Source organism: Cynara cardunculus (genome assembly GCF_001531365.2).
Source record: "Cynara cardunculus var. scolymus isolate 2C chromosome LG 5, CcrdV1, whole genome shotgun sequence".
NCBI classification, from domain to species: domain Eukaryota; kingdom Viridiplantae; phylum Streptophyta; class Magnoliopsida; order Asterales; family Asteraceae; genus Cynara; species Cynara cardunculus.
The window spans coordinates 11,996,979-12,014,690 of NC_037532.1; the positions used below are offsets into that span (position 1 = coordinate 11,996,979).

The 17,712-nt window shown below is 33.1% G+C and overlaps 1 protein-coding gene across 4 annotated transcripts; it reads left to right on the forward strand.

Moving 5' to 3' along the window:
- Window positions 1–963: 963 nt before the first annotated feature.
- On the forward strand, window positions 964–8,706 carry LOC112512538 (vacuolar cation/proton exchanger 3-like). 4 transcript variants are annotated; one of them, XM_025118553.1, is made up of 12 exons: window positions 964–1,260; window positions 1,477–1,544; window positions 1,633–1,661; window positions 4,367–4,563; window positions 5,689–5,907; window positions 5,995–6,129; window positions 6,734–6,850; window positions 7,152–7,205; window positions 7,445–7,561; window positions 7,642–7,732; window positions 8,258–8,329; window positions 8,408–8,706. In XM_025118553.1, the coding sequence occupies exons 1-11, from the start codon at window positions 982–984 to the stop codon at window positions 8,320–8,322; spliced, it is 1,371 nt and encodes a 456-aa protein (XP_024974321.1). In that variant the 5' UTR covers window positions 964–981; the 3' UTR covers window positions 8,323–8,329; window positions 8,408–8,706. The 4 variants fall into 4 exon arrangements, with proteins under 4 accessions (XP_024974321.1, XP_024974318.1, XP_024974319.1 ...); XM_025118550.1 differs by having other exon boundaries at window positions 965–1,260; window positions 5,989–6,129; XM_025118551.1 differs by having other exon boundaries at window positions 965–1,260; window positions 5,989–6,129; window positions 8,258–8,325.
- The last annotated feature ends 9,006 nt before the right edge of the window (window positions 8,707–17,712 follow it).

Genomic DNA, 17,712 nt, shown 5'->3' on the forward strand with positions numbered 1-17,712 from the left:
AGGTTGGTAAAAAATCAGTATCATCAGCTTATTACGAGTTCTTCTGCCGTAAAAATTACTCAAACGCTTACCCGGTTAAACACTTACCAAGTAATATATATTACCTTACCGGATGAATATAATAAAGACTAAGAATCTTACCCCGTAAGACTGAGACAAGGATCAAGAGTCTTACCCAGTAAGCAAAAGTGACGATTCTTAACACGGTAAACGCTTACCGGGTAAATTATTGTATACTATGTCGTTTTGGTGGACTAAAATCTTACCCGGTAAATTCATAATAGTGTTAAATTTTACCGGTAAGCACTTACAAATGTTTGATAAACGCCCCCTTAATGTCAACGTTGAGAACAAATCAACTAATTTAACCTTGAATTTGATTTCATGGTTTACTCGGTCAAATTACCACATGCTTACTGAAAGGGTTTACATGGTAAATGTACACCGTAATCTGAACACCAATGGGTACCAAATTTTGCTGTTTAAAACGGATCTAATACATTCTTTATAATTTTTTAAAAATAAAAAAAATAAAAGTTAAAATCTTGAAAAATATCTTCAACTTGGGTTGTTTACCAAACACTTATCCGGTAAATGCTTATCGGTAAAATTTAACATTGTTATTTACTTGACGGGTAAGATTTTAGTCCACCAAAACAATATCATATGTAACAATTTACCCGGTAAGCACTTACCATAGTAAGAGTCGTTGCCCTTACTTGCCGGGTAAGACTCATGGTCTTTGTCTCACTCTTGTCGGATAAAATTCTTGTTATTTTATCATATTCATCCGATGAAGTAATGTTACTTGAAAAATGTTTACCCGGATAAGTGCTTGATAAACGACCCCTCTGATTAAGAAATAACAAACCAATTCCTTAAAAAAAGAATAATTACAAATAACTTTTTTTAACCCTCTATAAAATGGTGAGGACTTCCCAAACGGGAAGCATCCAGATTACCAACCCAAAAACCAGCAAAATGGCTTCATCAGCAACACAACCATGGCTGCTCGAAAACGGCACCGTTAAGAGGTTAACCAAGGATTCTAGACGTCATGGACATGGCCGGAGTGTTCATAACATGTCATCCTCCTCCCTTCGCAAAAAGTCCGATATGTCTCTCGTCTCCAAAGTTCCTTTCTCAATTCTCAGAAATTTCCTCACCAACCTCCAGGAAGTCATTTTGGGGACTAAATTATCGCTCCTTTTTATCGCCATCCCCATCGCCATCGCCGCCCATCACTTCCAGTTTTCACGGGTGAGTTACTCATTGTTTATCCTTCTGTTTAACGATTCGTACTTGTAGAAACCTTAACATATGAGTTTCAGTTGCGATTGTAATTGCTGTTCGAATCATGTGGAAACCCTAACGAATGAATTGTGATGCAAGTCGATTGGAATTGGTTGAAGTTGTTTGTTGTGGATGGAATTTTGGAATGATTAGTATCTGATGATTTCAATTTCTGCAAATCAGCCATGGATATTTTCGACGAGCTTGATTGGATTGATTCCGCTTGCAGAACGTGTTAGCTTTCTAACAGAGTAAGATCATCATCTGTCACTCATCTTTTTCTTTTTCTTTTTAAAAATCAAAAGTAATTAATGTTAAATTAAATTTGTAAAAATGCAGGCAAATTGCATTCTACACTGGTGGAACAGGTAAAAGAAATACCAAAATAATGTTTTATAGTTTTGAATTTCTAAATTCAAATTCTCTTTCGTTTTCTAGTAATACTTCACTGATGTTGAAATTAAAAAAAAATAGCAAAAAGAATATTTTCTGAAAAGAAAATACAAATTGGTAGCTGACTTCAAATTATGGTCCCTCCTGTTACTTTCTGTATCAACTATCAAGTAAAAACCCAACAAACTTCTCATGGTTTAGTTCTTAAACTATTTTTTTTATAGAAAAATGAATGATTAAATTTTTTATTTTGAATGATCAAGTCTTTGAATTATTTTTTTAATAGAAAAACCATTAGGATCTGTTTGGTTTGTAAGATTGTTTTTGAGGGATTTGGATTTCATGGATGAATTTGGATTTGGATTGGAATAGATTTAAAAATCATTGGTGTGTTTAGTTTGTAGAATTTGGAATGAAATTGGATTCCATTATCTATAAACACTTTATAAAAATAATTAAGTTACACTTTTATTAATCGATTATTACAAAACAAATGTTTTTAATATTTTTAGAACCTTATTACATACAATCCTACGGAATTCTGGGAAATCCCAAGCACTCCCTAAGGATTTCAAAATCCTATGTTTATAGGATTTCAATTAAATCTTAGGATTTCAAATTCGGATAATTCAACAAAACCAAACATAAGATTAAAATGAATTTGAAATCCAAATCCCCCAAAACCCATTCAAATCCGACAAACCAAATAGGACCTTAAAGTTTCACGTTTTAAATGATTAAGATATTGAATTTTTTTTTATAAAATAAATGAAGTATCAAATTTTTACTAGTCGGTTAATGTAACTTATTTTGGGTTAGTAGGATGTAGGTAACCAATTTTTAAGTGTACGATGGTTTATTTATTAATTTTTTTAAGTATTTAATCAATCAAAATAAAAAAGTTTAATGGTTTTTTTATTCAAAAAAATAGTTTAGAGACTTAATCATTTAAAATAAGAAAGTTTAATGATTTTTTATTAAAAAAATAGTTTAAAAATTAAACCACTCAAAATGAAAAAGTTTGTTGGGTTTCTTTTAAACTTTTCTCATATATTAAAATATGATTCTGGTGAATGATTTAGCAACCGCACCATAATTATATTTAATTAAAAAAGGACATCTTACAAGTTAGCAAAATAGATACTTGTGAAATTTTGATTATTTTGAATCTAATTGAAAAAAAAAAGTGAAAAAAAAGAGTCATTTGGTTATTTTAGTAAATTTTTCGTTTCATATTCATATTTATTTCCATTTCATATTCATATCTATCATCGTTAAACATCGTTTTTAACATTTTTAATTCAACATTTTTTCCATTTTGAGTGACTTTTTCGGGTTTTTTTTGAATTTTTTTTTTAAATTTCTCAAAGCCCCTCTTAAAATATAACGAAATCTTATTTACGAAAATAAGTTAGATATGAAAGTAAGAAAGGGTATGAATTGGTATTTTCATGAAAATGGGCAACATGTTTTGGAGTGTGTCAACAATTTTGTCCGGAAGGAGCGTGGTCACTGGTCACACCCCTGACATGTTATTGACTCAACATAAAATGTTAATCTTTTTTAAACAACAAAAATAAAACATTTTATATTTTGTTATTTCTGAAAAAAAGAATATTCCTTTTCAATAATTTATTTACTTATATTTTTTATTGAACATTAGCATCAGATGTCTATTTTTATGTCAGTTTGTTTCATTTTTTATTTTGGAAAACCTAACTGTAAAAGGTCCTACTACATTTTGACTCAACTAAGGTGGGGTGTTTGGGATTGTTTATAAAAACTATTTATTGACTTATTTCGGTGTGACAACGGTAATAAGCACTTTTGAGTGTTTGAATAAACAACTTATACTGGTGTCAAACCGATAATAAGGAGTTTTTGAAGAATTTAAACCCTTCTGCCTTATAATAAGTTGATAAGTGATTTTGTAAAAAAACATAAGTTGTTTCAAATAAGCAATCACAAACAACCCCTAAACATCACAAGTTTTAAAAGTATTATTATAACTTCGTAAACAAAATTTTTGATCGTAGACCTCGATCAATTTTGAAAGCAAGTTCTTGTCGTAAACCTCGAAATAAAGTTTTTGAAACTAGGTTTCCAAAATAGGACCAGAGAAAAAGGAGTTTTCATTTTTTTTTTTAGTGAAGATTCAATCACAATTTAAGTTTTTTCATGAGGTTTGAGATGAATTATATCTTTTTGTTATTTGTCAAACTTTTGGGTTATGTTAAACTTTGTGATTATTTTTCAAACTCATAATGTATGTTTTGGAGGTATTTGATTTCATTTTTGAATATATTTGGACTCCTTGGGTAACAAGAGTGAAAGAACACCAATCGTGACAGCATAATCAAGTGTCTCGTTTGCGTATTAGAATCGGACTTTTATTGAGTAATTTGAACTCCATTGAGTTCAACTTTATCGGGTTCAAACTTGTGCTAGTGAAACTTCATGTAGTTTGAGCTTTAAGCCCGATTGAGTCAAACTTTATTGACCTCGAACTTGCAACTCTTATAGAATAAATATAGGCTCGAACATAAAACAAGTCAAGTTTGAATTTTATAAGTATTTGAATCGAACTTTTTGACCCTGAAATAGGTGTTGATCGTCGGTGTGCATTTATAGTCGTTATTTGGTGTATAGTTTACAGCATAATGAATGTGATATTTTGCAGTTGGAGGGCTATTGAATGCAACATGTGGGAATGCAACAGAGCTCATAATAGCAATATTTGCATTAATACAACACAAAGTGGATGTTGTCAAGTACTCTCTCTTGGGTTCCATTCTCTCCAACTTACTTTTGGTTCTTGGGAGTTCTCTCCTTTGTGGTGGCCTTGCAAATCTATCAAGGGAGCAAACATTTGATAGGGTAACCCCCTTCCTCTCTTTAGTCTCATAGTTTTAGTTTGTTACCCACCATGCCTTAACGACATTGCAACGTACCGTCCCTATGATGGTCGTGGGAGCAGTATCGTGGGGGCGCTCTGGAGAGTAGTGCAAACTCTTTTTTCTCCAACACCCATGTGAGGGAATTTTTTGTTCGTGGGCTTACTCGTCCTTAAAATAAGATATCTTACGTTTGAAAAAGATTATACATATACAGGTATATATATGTGTCTGTATCTATATATATCATGGTTGCCAAAGGACCATGTGAGAATAAAAGTTAAGATGAGAAGCGTAATATGGACCCTTGGTCACTTTTAATCTCACCCCACCCCATGAAAGTTGCGCTTGATACGGAAATTTGATCCGGTTCATCTCACTAGTGTTGAAATTCAATCAGGATTGATCCAACGGTGTAGATCCCTTCTTACCATTCTCACCGTAACTTCCATGCCAACACCTTATGTGGACCACCATAGAAGCCATGTGTGAAATTCATCAATCATCATGCTAAAATCTACCACATCTTAAGGATAATAATATATATAGAGAGAGAGAGTTTTAGGTGAATTTATTCTAAAGCAATTTGAAAACAACAATTTATGGCTTGTTTGCAAACGCTTCTCTGCTAAATACCACACTTGTTTCTTTTTAGATTTTGTTTTGCAAGCCAAGGGTTTTCACCAAAACAACATCTCCACCCGTGATATTTGCTCTACCCCTTACAAAAATTTGTTGTCCCCAATTTGCTAACCCGTTCCCGTCCACCAATCATGTACGATCACATCATCAATTTATAGAGGAGAGAGAATGAGAAGATAGAATTAAATAAATTTATATTAAATAAAGTAATGATGTGTTTTCAAGTAATTGGTGATTGGTGGGAAAGAGAGGGGACATGGAATTTGGGGACATCAAATTTTTATTCTCTACCCATTGGATAGAGGTAAGGTCTGCGGACATCCTACCCTCTCCAAATCCTATTTCTGTGGGGGATATATTGAGTTCGTTTGATTTGATTTTACCCTCTAGTATACAACTGTCTCTTTTTTTTTTTTTTTTGGCTGTTAATCAAGTCCCTAACTGTTGTCTATTTGGGATGGAACAGAAACAAGCGGATGTGAATATATCTTTATTGCTGTTGGCGTTGCTATGCAATGTAATGCCGTTGTTATATAAACACGCCACTACAATTGATGATGCGTTAATTACTGCAAAAGTAACACTAAACTTGTCGAGAGCTTGTTCTATCGTCATGCTACTTGCTTACTTTGCATACCTTGCCTTCCAATTATGGACTCACAGCCATATTTTTGAAGCACAAGAGGTATGAATGCATTCATCACTTGTTCAATACAACTAACTAATGCATCACTCACTTGTATGGTACAACTAATCTATGAATCAGGTACAGGAAGAGGATGAGGATGACTTGCATGAGAGCGAAGTTGAAAGTCCCCAAATAGGGTTTTGGAGTGCACTCATCTGGCTAATTGGAATGACAGCCATCATTGCATTGTTGTCCGAATATTTAGTCAATACCATCGAGGTATGAGGTTTGTTTTTAATTTCGAAACAATCGGTCTATCTTTTGAGCATGTATGAGTCTTGTTTTCTAGTGGGATGTACTGGGTTGGTTTGTATGAGAATATGTGGAACCCCATCAAATTACTCTTCGAAAGAGCCCTTAAGGAGAGAAGGGATGTTCCAACATATATCGAGGAGAAATGATCCAAGTCTAGTCGGTGACCTGCCCCTTCCAAAGGGCTAGAGCCTAGATGGGTGCAAATTGCCCCACAACATCAAGTCTCTAGAGTGGTAGATCTTGACTCTTATACCATGTGAGAATATGTGAAACCCAATGAGATTACTCTCCAAATGAGCGCTCAGAAGAGAAGAAAGTTTCCAAGTCTAACCTGTGGGTTTAGCTCATCTGGCAATAAGGCTTGGACCTTTGGGGTTTCTTCTTATAGGTCACCTGTTCGAGTCTTGCAAGACCATTAGGATTTTCGTGGGCCCCTGGGATTAGTCGAGGTGTGCACAAGCTGGCCCGGACACCCATAGTTAACAAAAGAATGTCCAAGTCTAGCCCGCATGGGACTCTTATCAGTTTGGCTAATTAAATTTATGTGTAAATGATTTTGCTTAACCAGGCGGCCTCAAGTTCATGGGGAATGCCATTAAGCTTCATTAGCATCATCTTGCTACCGATTGTAGGAAATGCAGCCGAGCATGCTGGAGCCGTCATCTTTGCATTCAAAAACAAGCTGGTACCTTTTCCTTCTTTGTTTTCATCTTTCTAAAATTTTCACACTTTCTTGGTAGAAAACAATATATTGCCATCCACAATATGAGAAAGACTTGTAAGTATTACATTTTTAATTTACTAAATGACAATTTTACCCTTGATAATACAGAGTAATGAGTTTCTTTGTCTCATGATTAAGGGTAGAATCGGAAAGTAGGTGCTAAATTTTGAAAGTGGACCCTACAAACTAAACTAGATATGTGGACACTTATCTTGGAACGGACAGAGTAAAAGATTTGGAACTGCAAATTTTGTGAATGCAGGATATAACTTTAGGCGTGGCACTTGGTTCCGCAACTCAAATTGCTGTTTTCGTGGTGGGTTTCTTGCTGTTTATTCTTTTCATGTTCTTTTTCCTTTAAATTCGTCTAAAAGAATAAAAAGTAGAGCAGTATATAACCAAACCAAACAAGCACAGTATATTCCACCCTGAATTGGGGGTGTTTGGCAGACGAGACCTTTACCTAAAAAAGTTGAGGAGTAAAACTCTCATATGTATTTATGACATGTTTCTCTTCGAAGAATGTAATTTTTATTATTAATGTGCATGATTTAGGTCCCGGTGACCGTACTTGTAGCATGGATAATCGGTATCAACCTGGATCTTGATTTCAATCTTGTTGAAACTGGATCGTTTTCTCTAACAATTTTAGTCACAGCCTTCGCATTGCAGGTCAGTAATTAATTCTAGTAATGCCTTTTCAGGAATGTAATTCCGATAGTCTTGACACACGAATCTTTTAACATTTTCAGGATGGAACTTCTCACTACCTTAAAGGGGTAGTTCTTTTGCTTTTCTACGTTGTCATTGGGGTCGTCTTTTTCGTCACAAAATCTTCATTTGGTAAGTGTTTACGACCCACAATTTTCTCTCTTCAATTCCCAGTTTCTTGATACCAAAGTAAATGTAAATGAACTGAACAAACACAAATAGGGCATTGTTTTGTTCGTTTGTTCGTTTTAAAGATGCTAACGTAATCACTTACCCGATACGTATTTGGTAAACGGCCCTAAATGTATTTTATTTTATATTAACATCTCCATGTTAGCATATGTTAACTCAATTGAACATCCGTTCACAAACTTTTTCCTACGCTTCTCACGGAATTTTGATTTCCCATGTCCATGTCTATGTATATAATGAATGAACTTAAATAAACGAAAATAAACAAACGCAAATGAAAGCATGAGACCGTTGTTTGTCATTTAACTAAACGAACCAACACTTTTGTTCATATTCATTCATTTATCAAATAAATGAACACAAGCAAACTTCCTGCCAAATAGTTTGTTGAACGTTCGGTTCATTTATAATCCTTTATCAGATTTGTAGAAAATTTCAATTTCCGTTCCTTGATTGTTTTGCTAGACCATGAGGATAACGCTTTGAACACAAAAGTTCCATCATCAAACGGACAAATCTTCGCATCTTGAAGGGCAGGTAGTTTTTTGTTTGTCGATGTAGAATGGTCGAGTTTGTCATATTGAACGTTAAAGATCTGTATGTTATTTCGTGTAGGAGGATGAATCTAAATGCTTGAAGATGAGGATGAGCATTTGTTATTCTTTGAATGGGTTAAACGAAGGTCTCTTTTGGTTTCGTGATCGGGCTTGAACCGACAAAAATGGTCGCCCATTGGCCCGATTGCGTCTGCTACTTCGTTCTTTTATTGAATCACTTTTATATATCAAACGACAGCCAACCAACGATTGTGATTGTTTTGATACAAAATGTCAAGTAACGGTTAAAGAAAGTGATTCTTAAGTTTATTTATATTTTCATTTGTAGATTTGTAAGGTATGAATGTGCGAAATAAAAGGAGGAGGTTTCTACTTTCTACTATGATTTAATGTATATTTTACTTTGGTTATTTTTAGGTAAATTCAATTTTCTTTTGGGAGAAGATATTTTGAAAATTATATAGTGTAAAAAGTATATATTTTTGGAAACATATTTTCGAGATGGTTTTTAAGCTCTGGACTCGTAAACAGACGATTTCATAATTTAAATGTGTATTTTGAAAGTAGTTTTTTAAAATGACAAGTGAATAATGTTTATTTTGAAAGTAGGTTTTTGGCAATGATAATTGGAGACAATATAATGTAGACTATAAGCAGTGAAATGAATGGGTTGACCAAGTTGGTGAATGCCTGAATGGGACTCATTGACGATTAACACTTTTTCAAGGTAAATTATGTCGTGATGTTTGGTTCTCAGAATGAAATTTGGTGGAATTAGAATTAATGAAAGAAATTTGATTTGGAAGGAATTATAATAGAATTTGATGGAATTCAACCGCACGTTTCACTGGTAGGAACTGGAATGAAATCTCTCAATAGAATTGGAATTTCCATATCTATTTGGACCACGATTCTTTTTTTTTTTTTTTTGAGTTCCAAAAAGAATCCTATCTGATTTACTAATTCGTGGGAAGATACTGAAGATAACTGTCAATGCAACCACTATGCCACTACTATCATCATCACAGCTACCAACCCAACGGCCGATCCCATGCATATTGTATGTACATCTAGTTGAACAAATTATCCTGCCCCACCCCCGCCCTCGCCACCGCCACCACCCCATCAATTGCAAACCCTCCACTTTTCTTCTTTTCAACACCACCACCACTGATGCCGCCGATGCCACCGCCATCGCCACCGCCACCGCCACCGCCACCGCCACCACCACCGCTCACCCCGACCCCCAGACTACACCCTACCGACCACGATGCCACTACTGCCCCACCCCAACCACCCCTACCCACCTCCCACCCTGCCAACAACCTATCGACAACCATCTCACTATTACCCTATCCTGGCCCACCCATATCGACCACCATTTCACTATTGTCGTCATCACAGCTACCACCCCCTCCGACCCTGACGACAACAATAGCCGCATGGTGGTGGGTAGGGTGTGGTGGGGGGGGTCGAGGGCAAGGTGGCAAATGGGTGGGGTGATTGGGGGCAAGCGAGGAGGGTGGGGGTGGTAGTTGAGAAGACCATAATAGTAGCATGGTGGGTGGGGGCGAAGGTGAGGTGGCTGTGATAACGACGGTGGTGGCAGTGGTTAGAGGTGGGTTGGGGATTGGGGTAGGGTGGGGGTGAGTGGTGGTTGTGACTGCGATAGTAGTGGTGGGTGCCCGGGGGGGGGGGTTAGGGTAGGAACATGACAGCGACAAAGTAGCATGGTCGTAGTATAGTAAGGATATGGGATGGGTGACAGGGGGTGGTATGGCATATGGGTGGGTGTGATGACAACAGTAGTGACATGGTGGTCAGTGGTTGGTTGGGGGTGGGCTAGGGTGGGTGGCGGTTGTGACGAAGACGGTAGTGGTGTGGTGGGGGGTTCGGGAGGCGTCACGATAACAATAGTATCATGGTGGTGATGGAACAATTAGTTTACTTATGCAAAGGAATGATCAATTCTTTAACTTGTGGAATTTAAAGAAACTCAAAAGATTCCGCGCATTTCAATATGTGAACCAAACAAATGAATAAAAAAATTTGATGGAAGTAATTGATCATTCCGATTCTTTTGAATTCTGCGAATCAAACAACACCTAAGGGTGCGTTTCGTACACAGATAGGACAATATAGGATAGGACAGGACATGTGTTTAGCGTTTGGTAAGACATGACATAACTGGTTAAAATGACCAATTTACCCCCAATGAGTTGTTTAGTGCTTTTTTTTTTTACCAAATAATCAATCTAAATGAAAGTTAACAAATATTATTTAAAAGTACAAAAAACATGTAAAATAAATATTGATTAAAGAACTCACATTTATAAATCAAAAGATTTAAACACCATGTTTATTAATACACATCTTACACAAAATGTTCACATATTCACTATTGTATACCAAAAGACGTAAATAGAAAAGTTCAATTATTTACTATTGTGTACCAAAAGACGTAAATAGAAAAGTTCAATTATTTACTATTGTGTACCAAAAAACCTAAACACAAAAGTTCAAATGTTTACCATGATGCACGAAAAGACCTAAACATAAAAAATCAAACGTTTACCAACTAAGCTCACATGCCTAATTTTGTTGAGATGATCCTCACAATCTTGGCTTGAAAGTAGCATTCATGCCATTTCAAATGCATAGTTGAATCGAGTTATCTGCCAAATACATGCTAATAGTAATAACTTGGTCCCCGTTGTTCCACATTTGTCCAAGTTAATTCCACATTGTTCCACATATGGTCACACCAAATATGGGACAAGTGTGTTTTCGTCATGTCCTGTCCCATCTTGTCCATAGTACCTACCACACCCTAAGTGATGAAGTAGACCGGTTGACCAAGTTTGTAAATATGTTGGGTCAGAACGAGTTGGGTTGACCATCAACACTTTTGATCCAACCCCGTTACCCAAAAAGTGTAATGGGTTAGTAACGGACAACTGTACATGTATTGATCGATATCACCATCTTTAAGTTGAAAATACTATGCTAAAACGTAGATTTTTTCTATTTACCTCATTAGATGTCATCAAATTCAATTAAGCTAATGAATTTGTATAACACGTAAGACCAACTCCAATCTCGTTATTTAGGTAAATTATGTTCTATTATAATTATAAGTCAGAACTAGAAAGAGTTCATAAAATCGATTAGTCTGCTCATGTCTGATATGCAGTATTCTAGAAGGCTTTATGTGATGCCAAGATGCATCTCCCATGTCTCATTAACCCTTATGACATCTGTTTACATACGTGTTTCTCTAATTCTTTTTGGACATTTTCTCATTTTTTATCTCTAACTTTTATACTTTTATAAGATGTATACATCAATATTTTTTTTAAATGAATTTAAGTTGTTCAATATAATTGAATAATAGTAAAAAAAAAAAAACATATATGTCTGTATGTATACATATATATGACTTTGGATCATGTGAGACCAGCATGTTTTCGTGAGACCCGTAAGACCAGCATTTTACACTTGAAACTTCACAGCAAAATGCTGTGAAGGTAACTTTTTAAAACCTTCACAGTGTTTTTGCTGTGAAGGTTCGACTTTTTTTAAACCTTCACAGCGTTTTTGCCGTGAAGTTTACGTGTAAAAATGTGGTCTCACGGGTCTCACGAAAACAGGCTGGTCTCACGTGAACCCAACCCATATATATATATATATATATATATATATATATACATACAATCACACATGTGTGCGTGTGCATGCTGTAAAACCCAATTTTTTTAAATATATAAATAATATTATGAGCCTTTAAATATTTTTTTATTAACTTTATTTGAAGTGTTAAAATATTTACGTAATTAATTAAATGAAATAATTATAGAAATCTTAAATAAATAAATAATGAAAAGAAAGACAAAAAGGAAAATAAAAATAAAAATTGTTTTCTTTTATTATTAGACCAAAAAAGTAATATATCACGTCAGGAAAGGTCTAATTGTAAATGTCAGAAACTTGAGGGGGCTGAATATCATCTTTTTCAAAGATGAGAGACCTGTTTTGCCAACAATACATATCTGTTTGAAGAAAACGACCCCTCAGCTAAAAATTCAAGATTTGGTCCAATTTCGTCAACTAATAAGCCAAAACTCTTGCATATAAATATAGAATACCGGTTTAGGATCATTTTGGTTCAAATAGCTAAAAAAATCCTTGAGTTTTGAGAGAAAAATCTGAGTTTGAAGTTCGGAATAAAAAATCTCGGTTTTTCACCGATTTTGGGTGAGATTCTTAATCAAATCTCTTGATTTTTATGTCTATGGCTTCGTTTTTAAGTACTCTATCAAACCCCAGTAGCCTCATATCTCATATTTGTGTTTACATCGTTCAAGTTTTATGTTTTAAAATTGTTGAATTTTAGTTTTGAAAACAAACTTTAAATGAGTAAATAGAACTCATTTCTTGATGAAAATTCGTGTTCTTTATGTCAATGTGTTGATAAAAATATTACCAAGAGTTTGGTGCAAAAATAATGAAGAAAAAATGTCAAGAAACGAGCCATTTTCAAGTTTTTCAAGCTCGAAAATGTGCAGCCATAGCTGCTGGTGCGACGGGTCTGGAATCGGGTCAGGCCTGACCCGCGTTCGTTTACCTTTTAAAAAATGAACTAAGGGCACACGCTGAGGGCGGGGTTCAAACCCGCGACCTCAACCAGGAAGTCTCGAGGTGTTAACAAGTAAGTTAACCATGAGTTTTGTTATTTTTACACACTATCATTGTTAATATGGATTATATATTTGAGTTTTAGATATTAACATTTAACCCTTGCAGTTTTAAAAATATAATTTTCTCTATAAAATTTTTATGAAACTTTCATCAAATTAATTTGGAGTTTGTAAAACATAAAGTTTGACCCAGTTTCGATTATTTATCTAATTTAGTTACCAAAATGATCCTATAAATGAGAAGTCGGTATTTTAGCAATATTTTGCATATTTGCTTCCAAATTTTACCGAAATAACCATATATCTTGGGGATTGGTCTATTAGTTTCATTTTTTTATTATTATTTTTATAAAATTACCAAAACGACCCTATATTTGAAAATCGGTATTTTAGCAATACTTTATGTATTTGCTTTACAAATTACCGAAATGGCCCAATGTCTTGAGAATTGATATCTAAGTGTTATTTTAAATCTAATCCCTATGAAATTACCAAAATAACCCTACAATGTGAAAATCGGTATTTTAGCGATACTTTACGTATTTGCCTTATAAATTACCGAAATGACCCTATGTATTGGGAATTGGTATGTAAGCTTTATTTTGATTATTATCCTTATGGAATTACCAAAATGACATCACAATTAAGGAATCGGTATTTTAACAATACTTTGAGTATTGCTTAATAAAATTACCAAAATGCCCCTATGCTTTGGGATTTGACTTTTAAGCACAGTTTTAATATTCGACGTAGGAAATATACGGAGAATATTCTAAATTAGGGAATTGGTTAAAGCTATACATTTGGTATTCAGCTTCTTAAGATTTACCAAAATGCTCCTAGACTTGAAAAATTGGTATTCTAAACATTATTTTAAGTATTAATTACGTTGAACTTTAAAGTTATGGAATGGTCGTTATTTATATGTGTGTGACATGTTGTCACCATTATTCACTTGCAAATCTTAAAAGAGACGTTTTAACCACAAAACATTATTTACGTTGCAAACTATTTAGTTTAGTTATTTTAATAAAATACTTTTTGTTAAAGAAAATGTGAAGTGTATTGCATATTTTTATAAAATGAATGAGCATCAATTAATATTATAACGACGTCACATGATTAATAATATTTCAAGAAAATATTTGAGCGAACTTGAGATATGATGGTATCAGGGGTTGATCAATAAAAATTGTTAAGTTTAGTCATGCTAAGATTGTTGGAGAACAATGATCAATTTAGTTTCGATTACTTAAGGTGCTTAGAAATGGTATGAATTATCATGTAGGTTGCGGTTTTTGAGAAAACGACCTATCGAACGTTAACGATTCAAGGTGAGTACATTATGCGATTTTTATGGGATATATACATGATTATTACAAAGTATTTTATCCTTGATATTTGCATGATGCGTTTATATGCATATGATGATAACTTGATTGTATTGATGTATATGATATTCAAGTAAATACATGATATGAAAGATAATGTCGATGAGAAAGATTATGATGACTTGGTATTATTAATATGATATTCAAGTATGCGTATAATGTAAAAGATGACAATGATGCATATGTGATTTATGTTATCACTTGCATGAGATATATGTTGCATGTCACGATGAGATTTGCATTAATGAGTGAATATTGCAAATAAATGATATGCAACTAGTATGATTCGGCAAGATGCGTCCATCATACGGGGTGGATTGGACATGAAAGGAGGGCTTGCAATTCCGAGGTTTTGGAGTCCTCGTCCATAGAATATGCCACATACGCAAAGAAAAGTAACGAGCCAAGGCCTCATTTGCAAGATAATAACTAAAATATACTAAAACACTGTTTATATGTGCATGTGATCATGAAACTATATTGTATTCACTAAGCTTTTAGCTTATACTATACATGTATATATCTCAGATGTCATTTGTCCGTAGACGAGTTGAATGAAGAAAGACGAGACTATGTTTTGAATTATGCTTGATTAGATATTTTAATTAGTATTGATTACGTTAAAGTATTTTACGCTTCCGCAATTATGTAACGAATTCTGTTAAACACATTATGTATGTTCGAATTTTTAAGATCGGGGCGTGACACATGCACATACACAGGATTAAGTTCCCTTGAGAATGGACGTTTTGATGAAAATGTGAGATCAAAAGCTCATCTACCTTCAATCACCTTAATTATTTACCAATTTCTATTAATTATCGCTAAACTTTAACGAATCTATACATGTGAAAGACGATTGAAGGTATTTAATAGTTCTTGAAGGTTAGTGAAGACAAGGTAAGGATTTTGGTTCATGAAGTTAGATGAAAGTCCATATTTTTGTCAGCTATCAATTAAATGTAATTGAAGATCCACGTTTTTTTAACACGTTTTTTTAACCATTAGATAAAAAAAAATCAACTCATTTAAAAGTTAAGAAGTTTTCTCACAGTTCTCATAAAACTATATATATATAGGGGTTGGTTCAAATGTTAACCAAGATTATTCTGTTAACTTTGTTAACCAATCTTGGCCATTGATTCTTACAATAAAGAGTTGTGATTAATCATGATAAAAAATTAAAATTTTAAATTTACAATTTCAAAGAACATATGTGAACAAAGGGGAAGGGTATTTAGGTAAATTTTTTATGTAACTCTCATATCATTAATTGGGAGTTACAAAATCAAAAAATCTCATTATTTTTATTAATTTATTTTTGTTAATGTAAAAACCATATGAACACACACACACACACACACACACATATATATATATATATATATATACATATATATGAACCATTTGTGTCAAATATGAACAAAAATTGACATATATATAAACTTGGACTGTATAACATTTATGAACATAATATGAATATAATAAGAATAGTTTTTACACGAAAGTAAATAAATTAAAAAAATATGTATGAATACAATATGAACAGTTCGTGAACAATAGTTCCTTCATTATGAACACATTCAAGAGCAAGTCAATGTTGAGATATGCAGCTAGTGTACATATGAACACAATACGAACAGTTTGTAAACAATATTTCATTCATTATGAACACATTCAGGAGCAAGTCAATGTTGAGATATGCAGCTAGTGTACATATGAATACAATATGAACACTTGTGAACAATTCTTTAACAATTACATATGAATTCGAATTCTGATTGTAGTCGTAGACGATTTTTAACCTTTTCATTCTCATTGTTGTCGATCTGTTTTCCAATAGGTTTATCCATATTACTCAGACGATATCGAAATCTTTACAATCGGAAATTCTTTAACAATTACAAAAATCAATATCATTATGGATAGAATAAATCGAAATTACAAAAATGAACACGTATAAAAAAATATCAATATTACATAATCATCAATTATTGAGATTTTTAGATTTGTAACTCTCAATTAATGATTTGGGAGTTACATAAATGACAAAATTACTTAATTGCCCTTGTTATTAATATATGAGTTATATGTGAACTTAAAGAAAAGATGGAATATGATTGATTGAGTTTGGTTAACAAAGTTAACACAAAAATCTTGGTTAGTATTTGAACCAAACTCTCTTTCTCTCTATATATTATAAAAACTCTTGATTTTACCTTTTAAAAAACTCTCAATTTTTATTCAAAATTTTTTGATGGATTCACATATTAACCTTCACTTTTTATTTCTCACAATATTTAATATTCTTATTTTGAAACGACTCCTATATATGTTCGATTTCTTAACCCAATTTTCAAAATTTCAATCACAAACAAAATTCAAAAAGGCATGAGGTTTGACGTGGCAGCGAGGTCAAGCCTTATACGACATGGCGAGAACATGACATTTTTCAAGGCATGACATAAGACGGTAAATTTGAATGTCATATATATAATTATATATACAAATATATGTTTTTAATGTATTATCTAATCAAATAATGATATTAAAAAATGTACATTCAAACTAGAAGCGGAAAAATCATATAGATTATTATTATAAAAATAGATTTTTTGATTAAATACTTGAAATAGAACTTAAAAAGATAATTTTATAACTTCAATTTAACCGTGAGTCTGTAACTTTTATAAATTTGTGAAACTATTAGTGATGTGATTAATTAGATCTATAAAAGTGTAAAAACACAAAAGATAAAAAAAATTATTTGAAAAACTATCAGGTACTGAGCCACACTTTGCAGAAACGCTATGGGCCATTTTGTTAATGGTGGAGTCGCAATCTTGCGCTATATCATGTCATGACGTGCCTTTTTGAACACTAACCACATATATATTCACATCCGAGTATGTTCATACAATATTTTTAATACAATATACAACATTTATAACTTATTACTACGTATGTACAACTGATCAATATATTTGAACTTTATAAAACCAATTCATGATCAAACTAATAAACATGTAAAAATAAAATATAAGCTTTGAACAGTATTAATACAGAAATATACTCTATAAAACTGATAATCAACAAAGAACTTCCTCGTTTTTTTCAAAACCAACAAAATTTATGAAACAAAATCAAGAAAGATAAAACAAAAATTGTAATAAGTTGCATTGAACGAATACAATTATAGTACTTTTGTATAAATTTTTAACATTGGTTCTTAGAAGGTGTTTGAGATTGCTTATAAAACAACTTATTGATTTATT

Coding starts and splice junctions, on each gene's coding strand:
- LOC112512538 (XM_025118550.1), top strand. CDS start 982: ATGGCTTCATCAGCAACACAACCATGGCTGCTCGAAAACGGCACCGTT. Junction 1,261..1,476: donor ATCACTTCCAGTTTTCACGG/GTGAGTTACTCA, acceptor TCTGCAAATCAG/CCATGGATATTTTCGACGAG. Junction 1,545..1,632: donor CGTGTTAGCTTTCTAACAGA/GTAAGATCATCA, acceptor GTAAAAATGCAG/GCAAATTGCATTCTACACTG.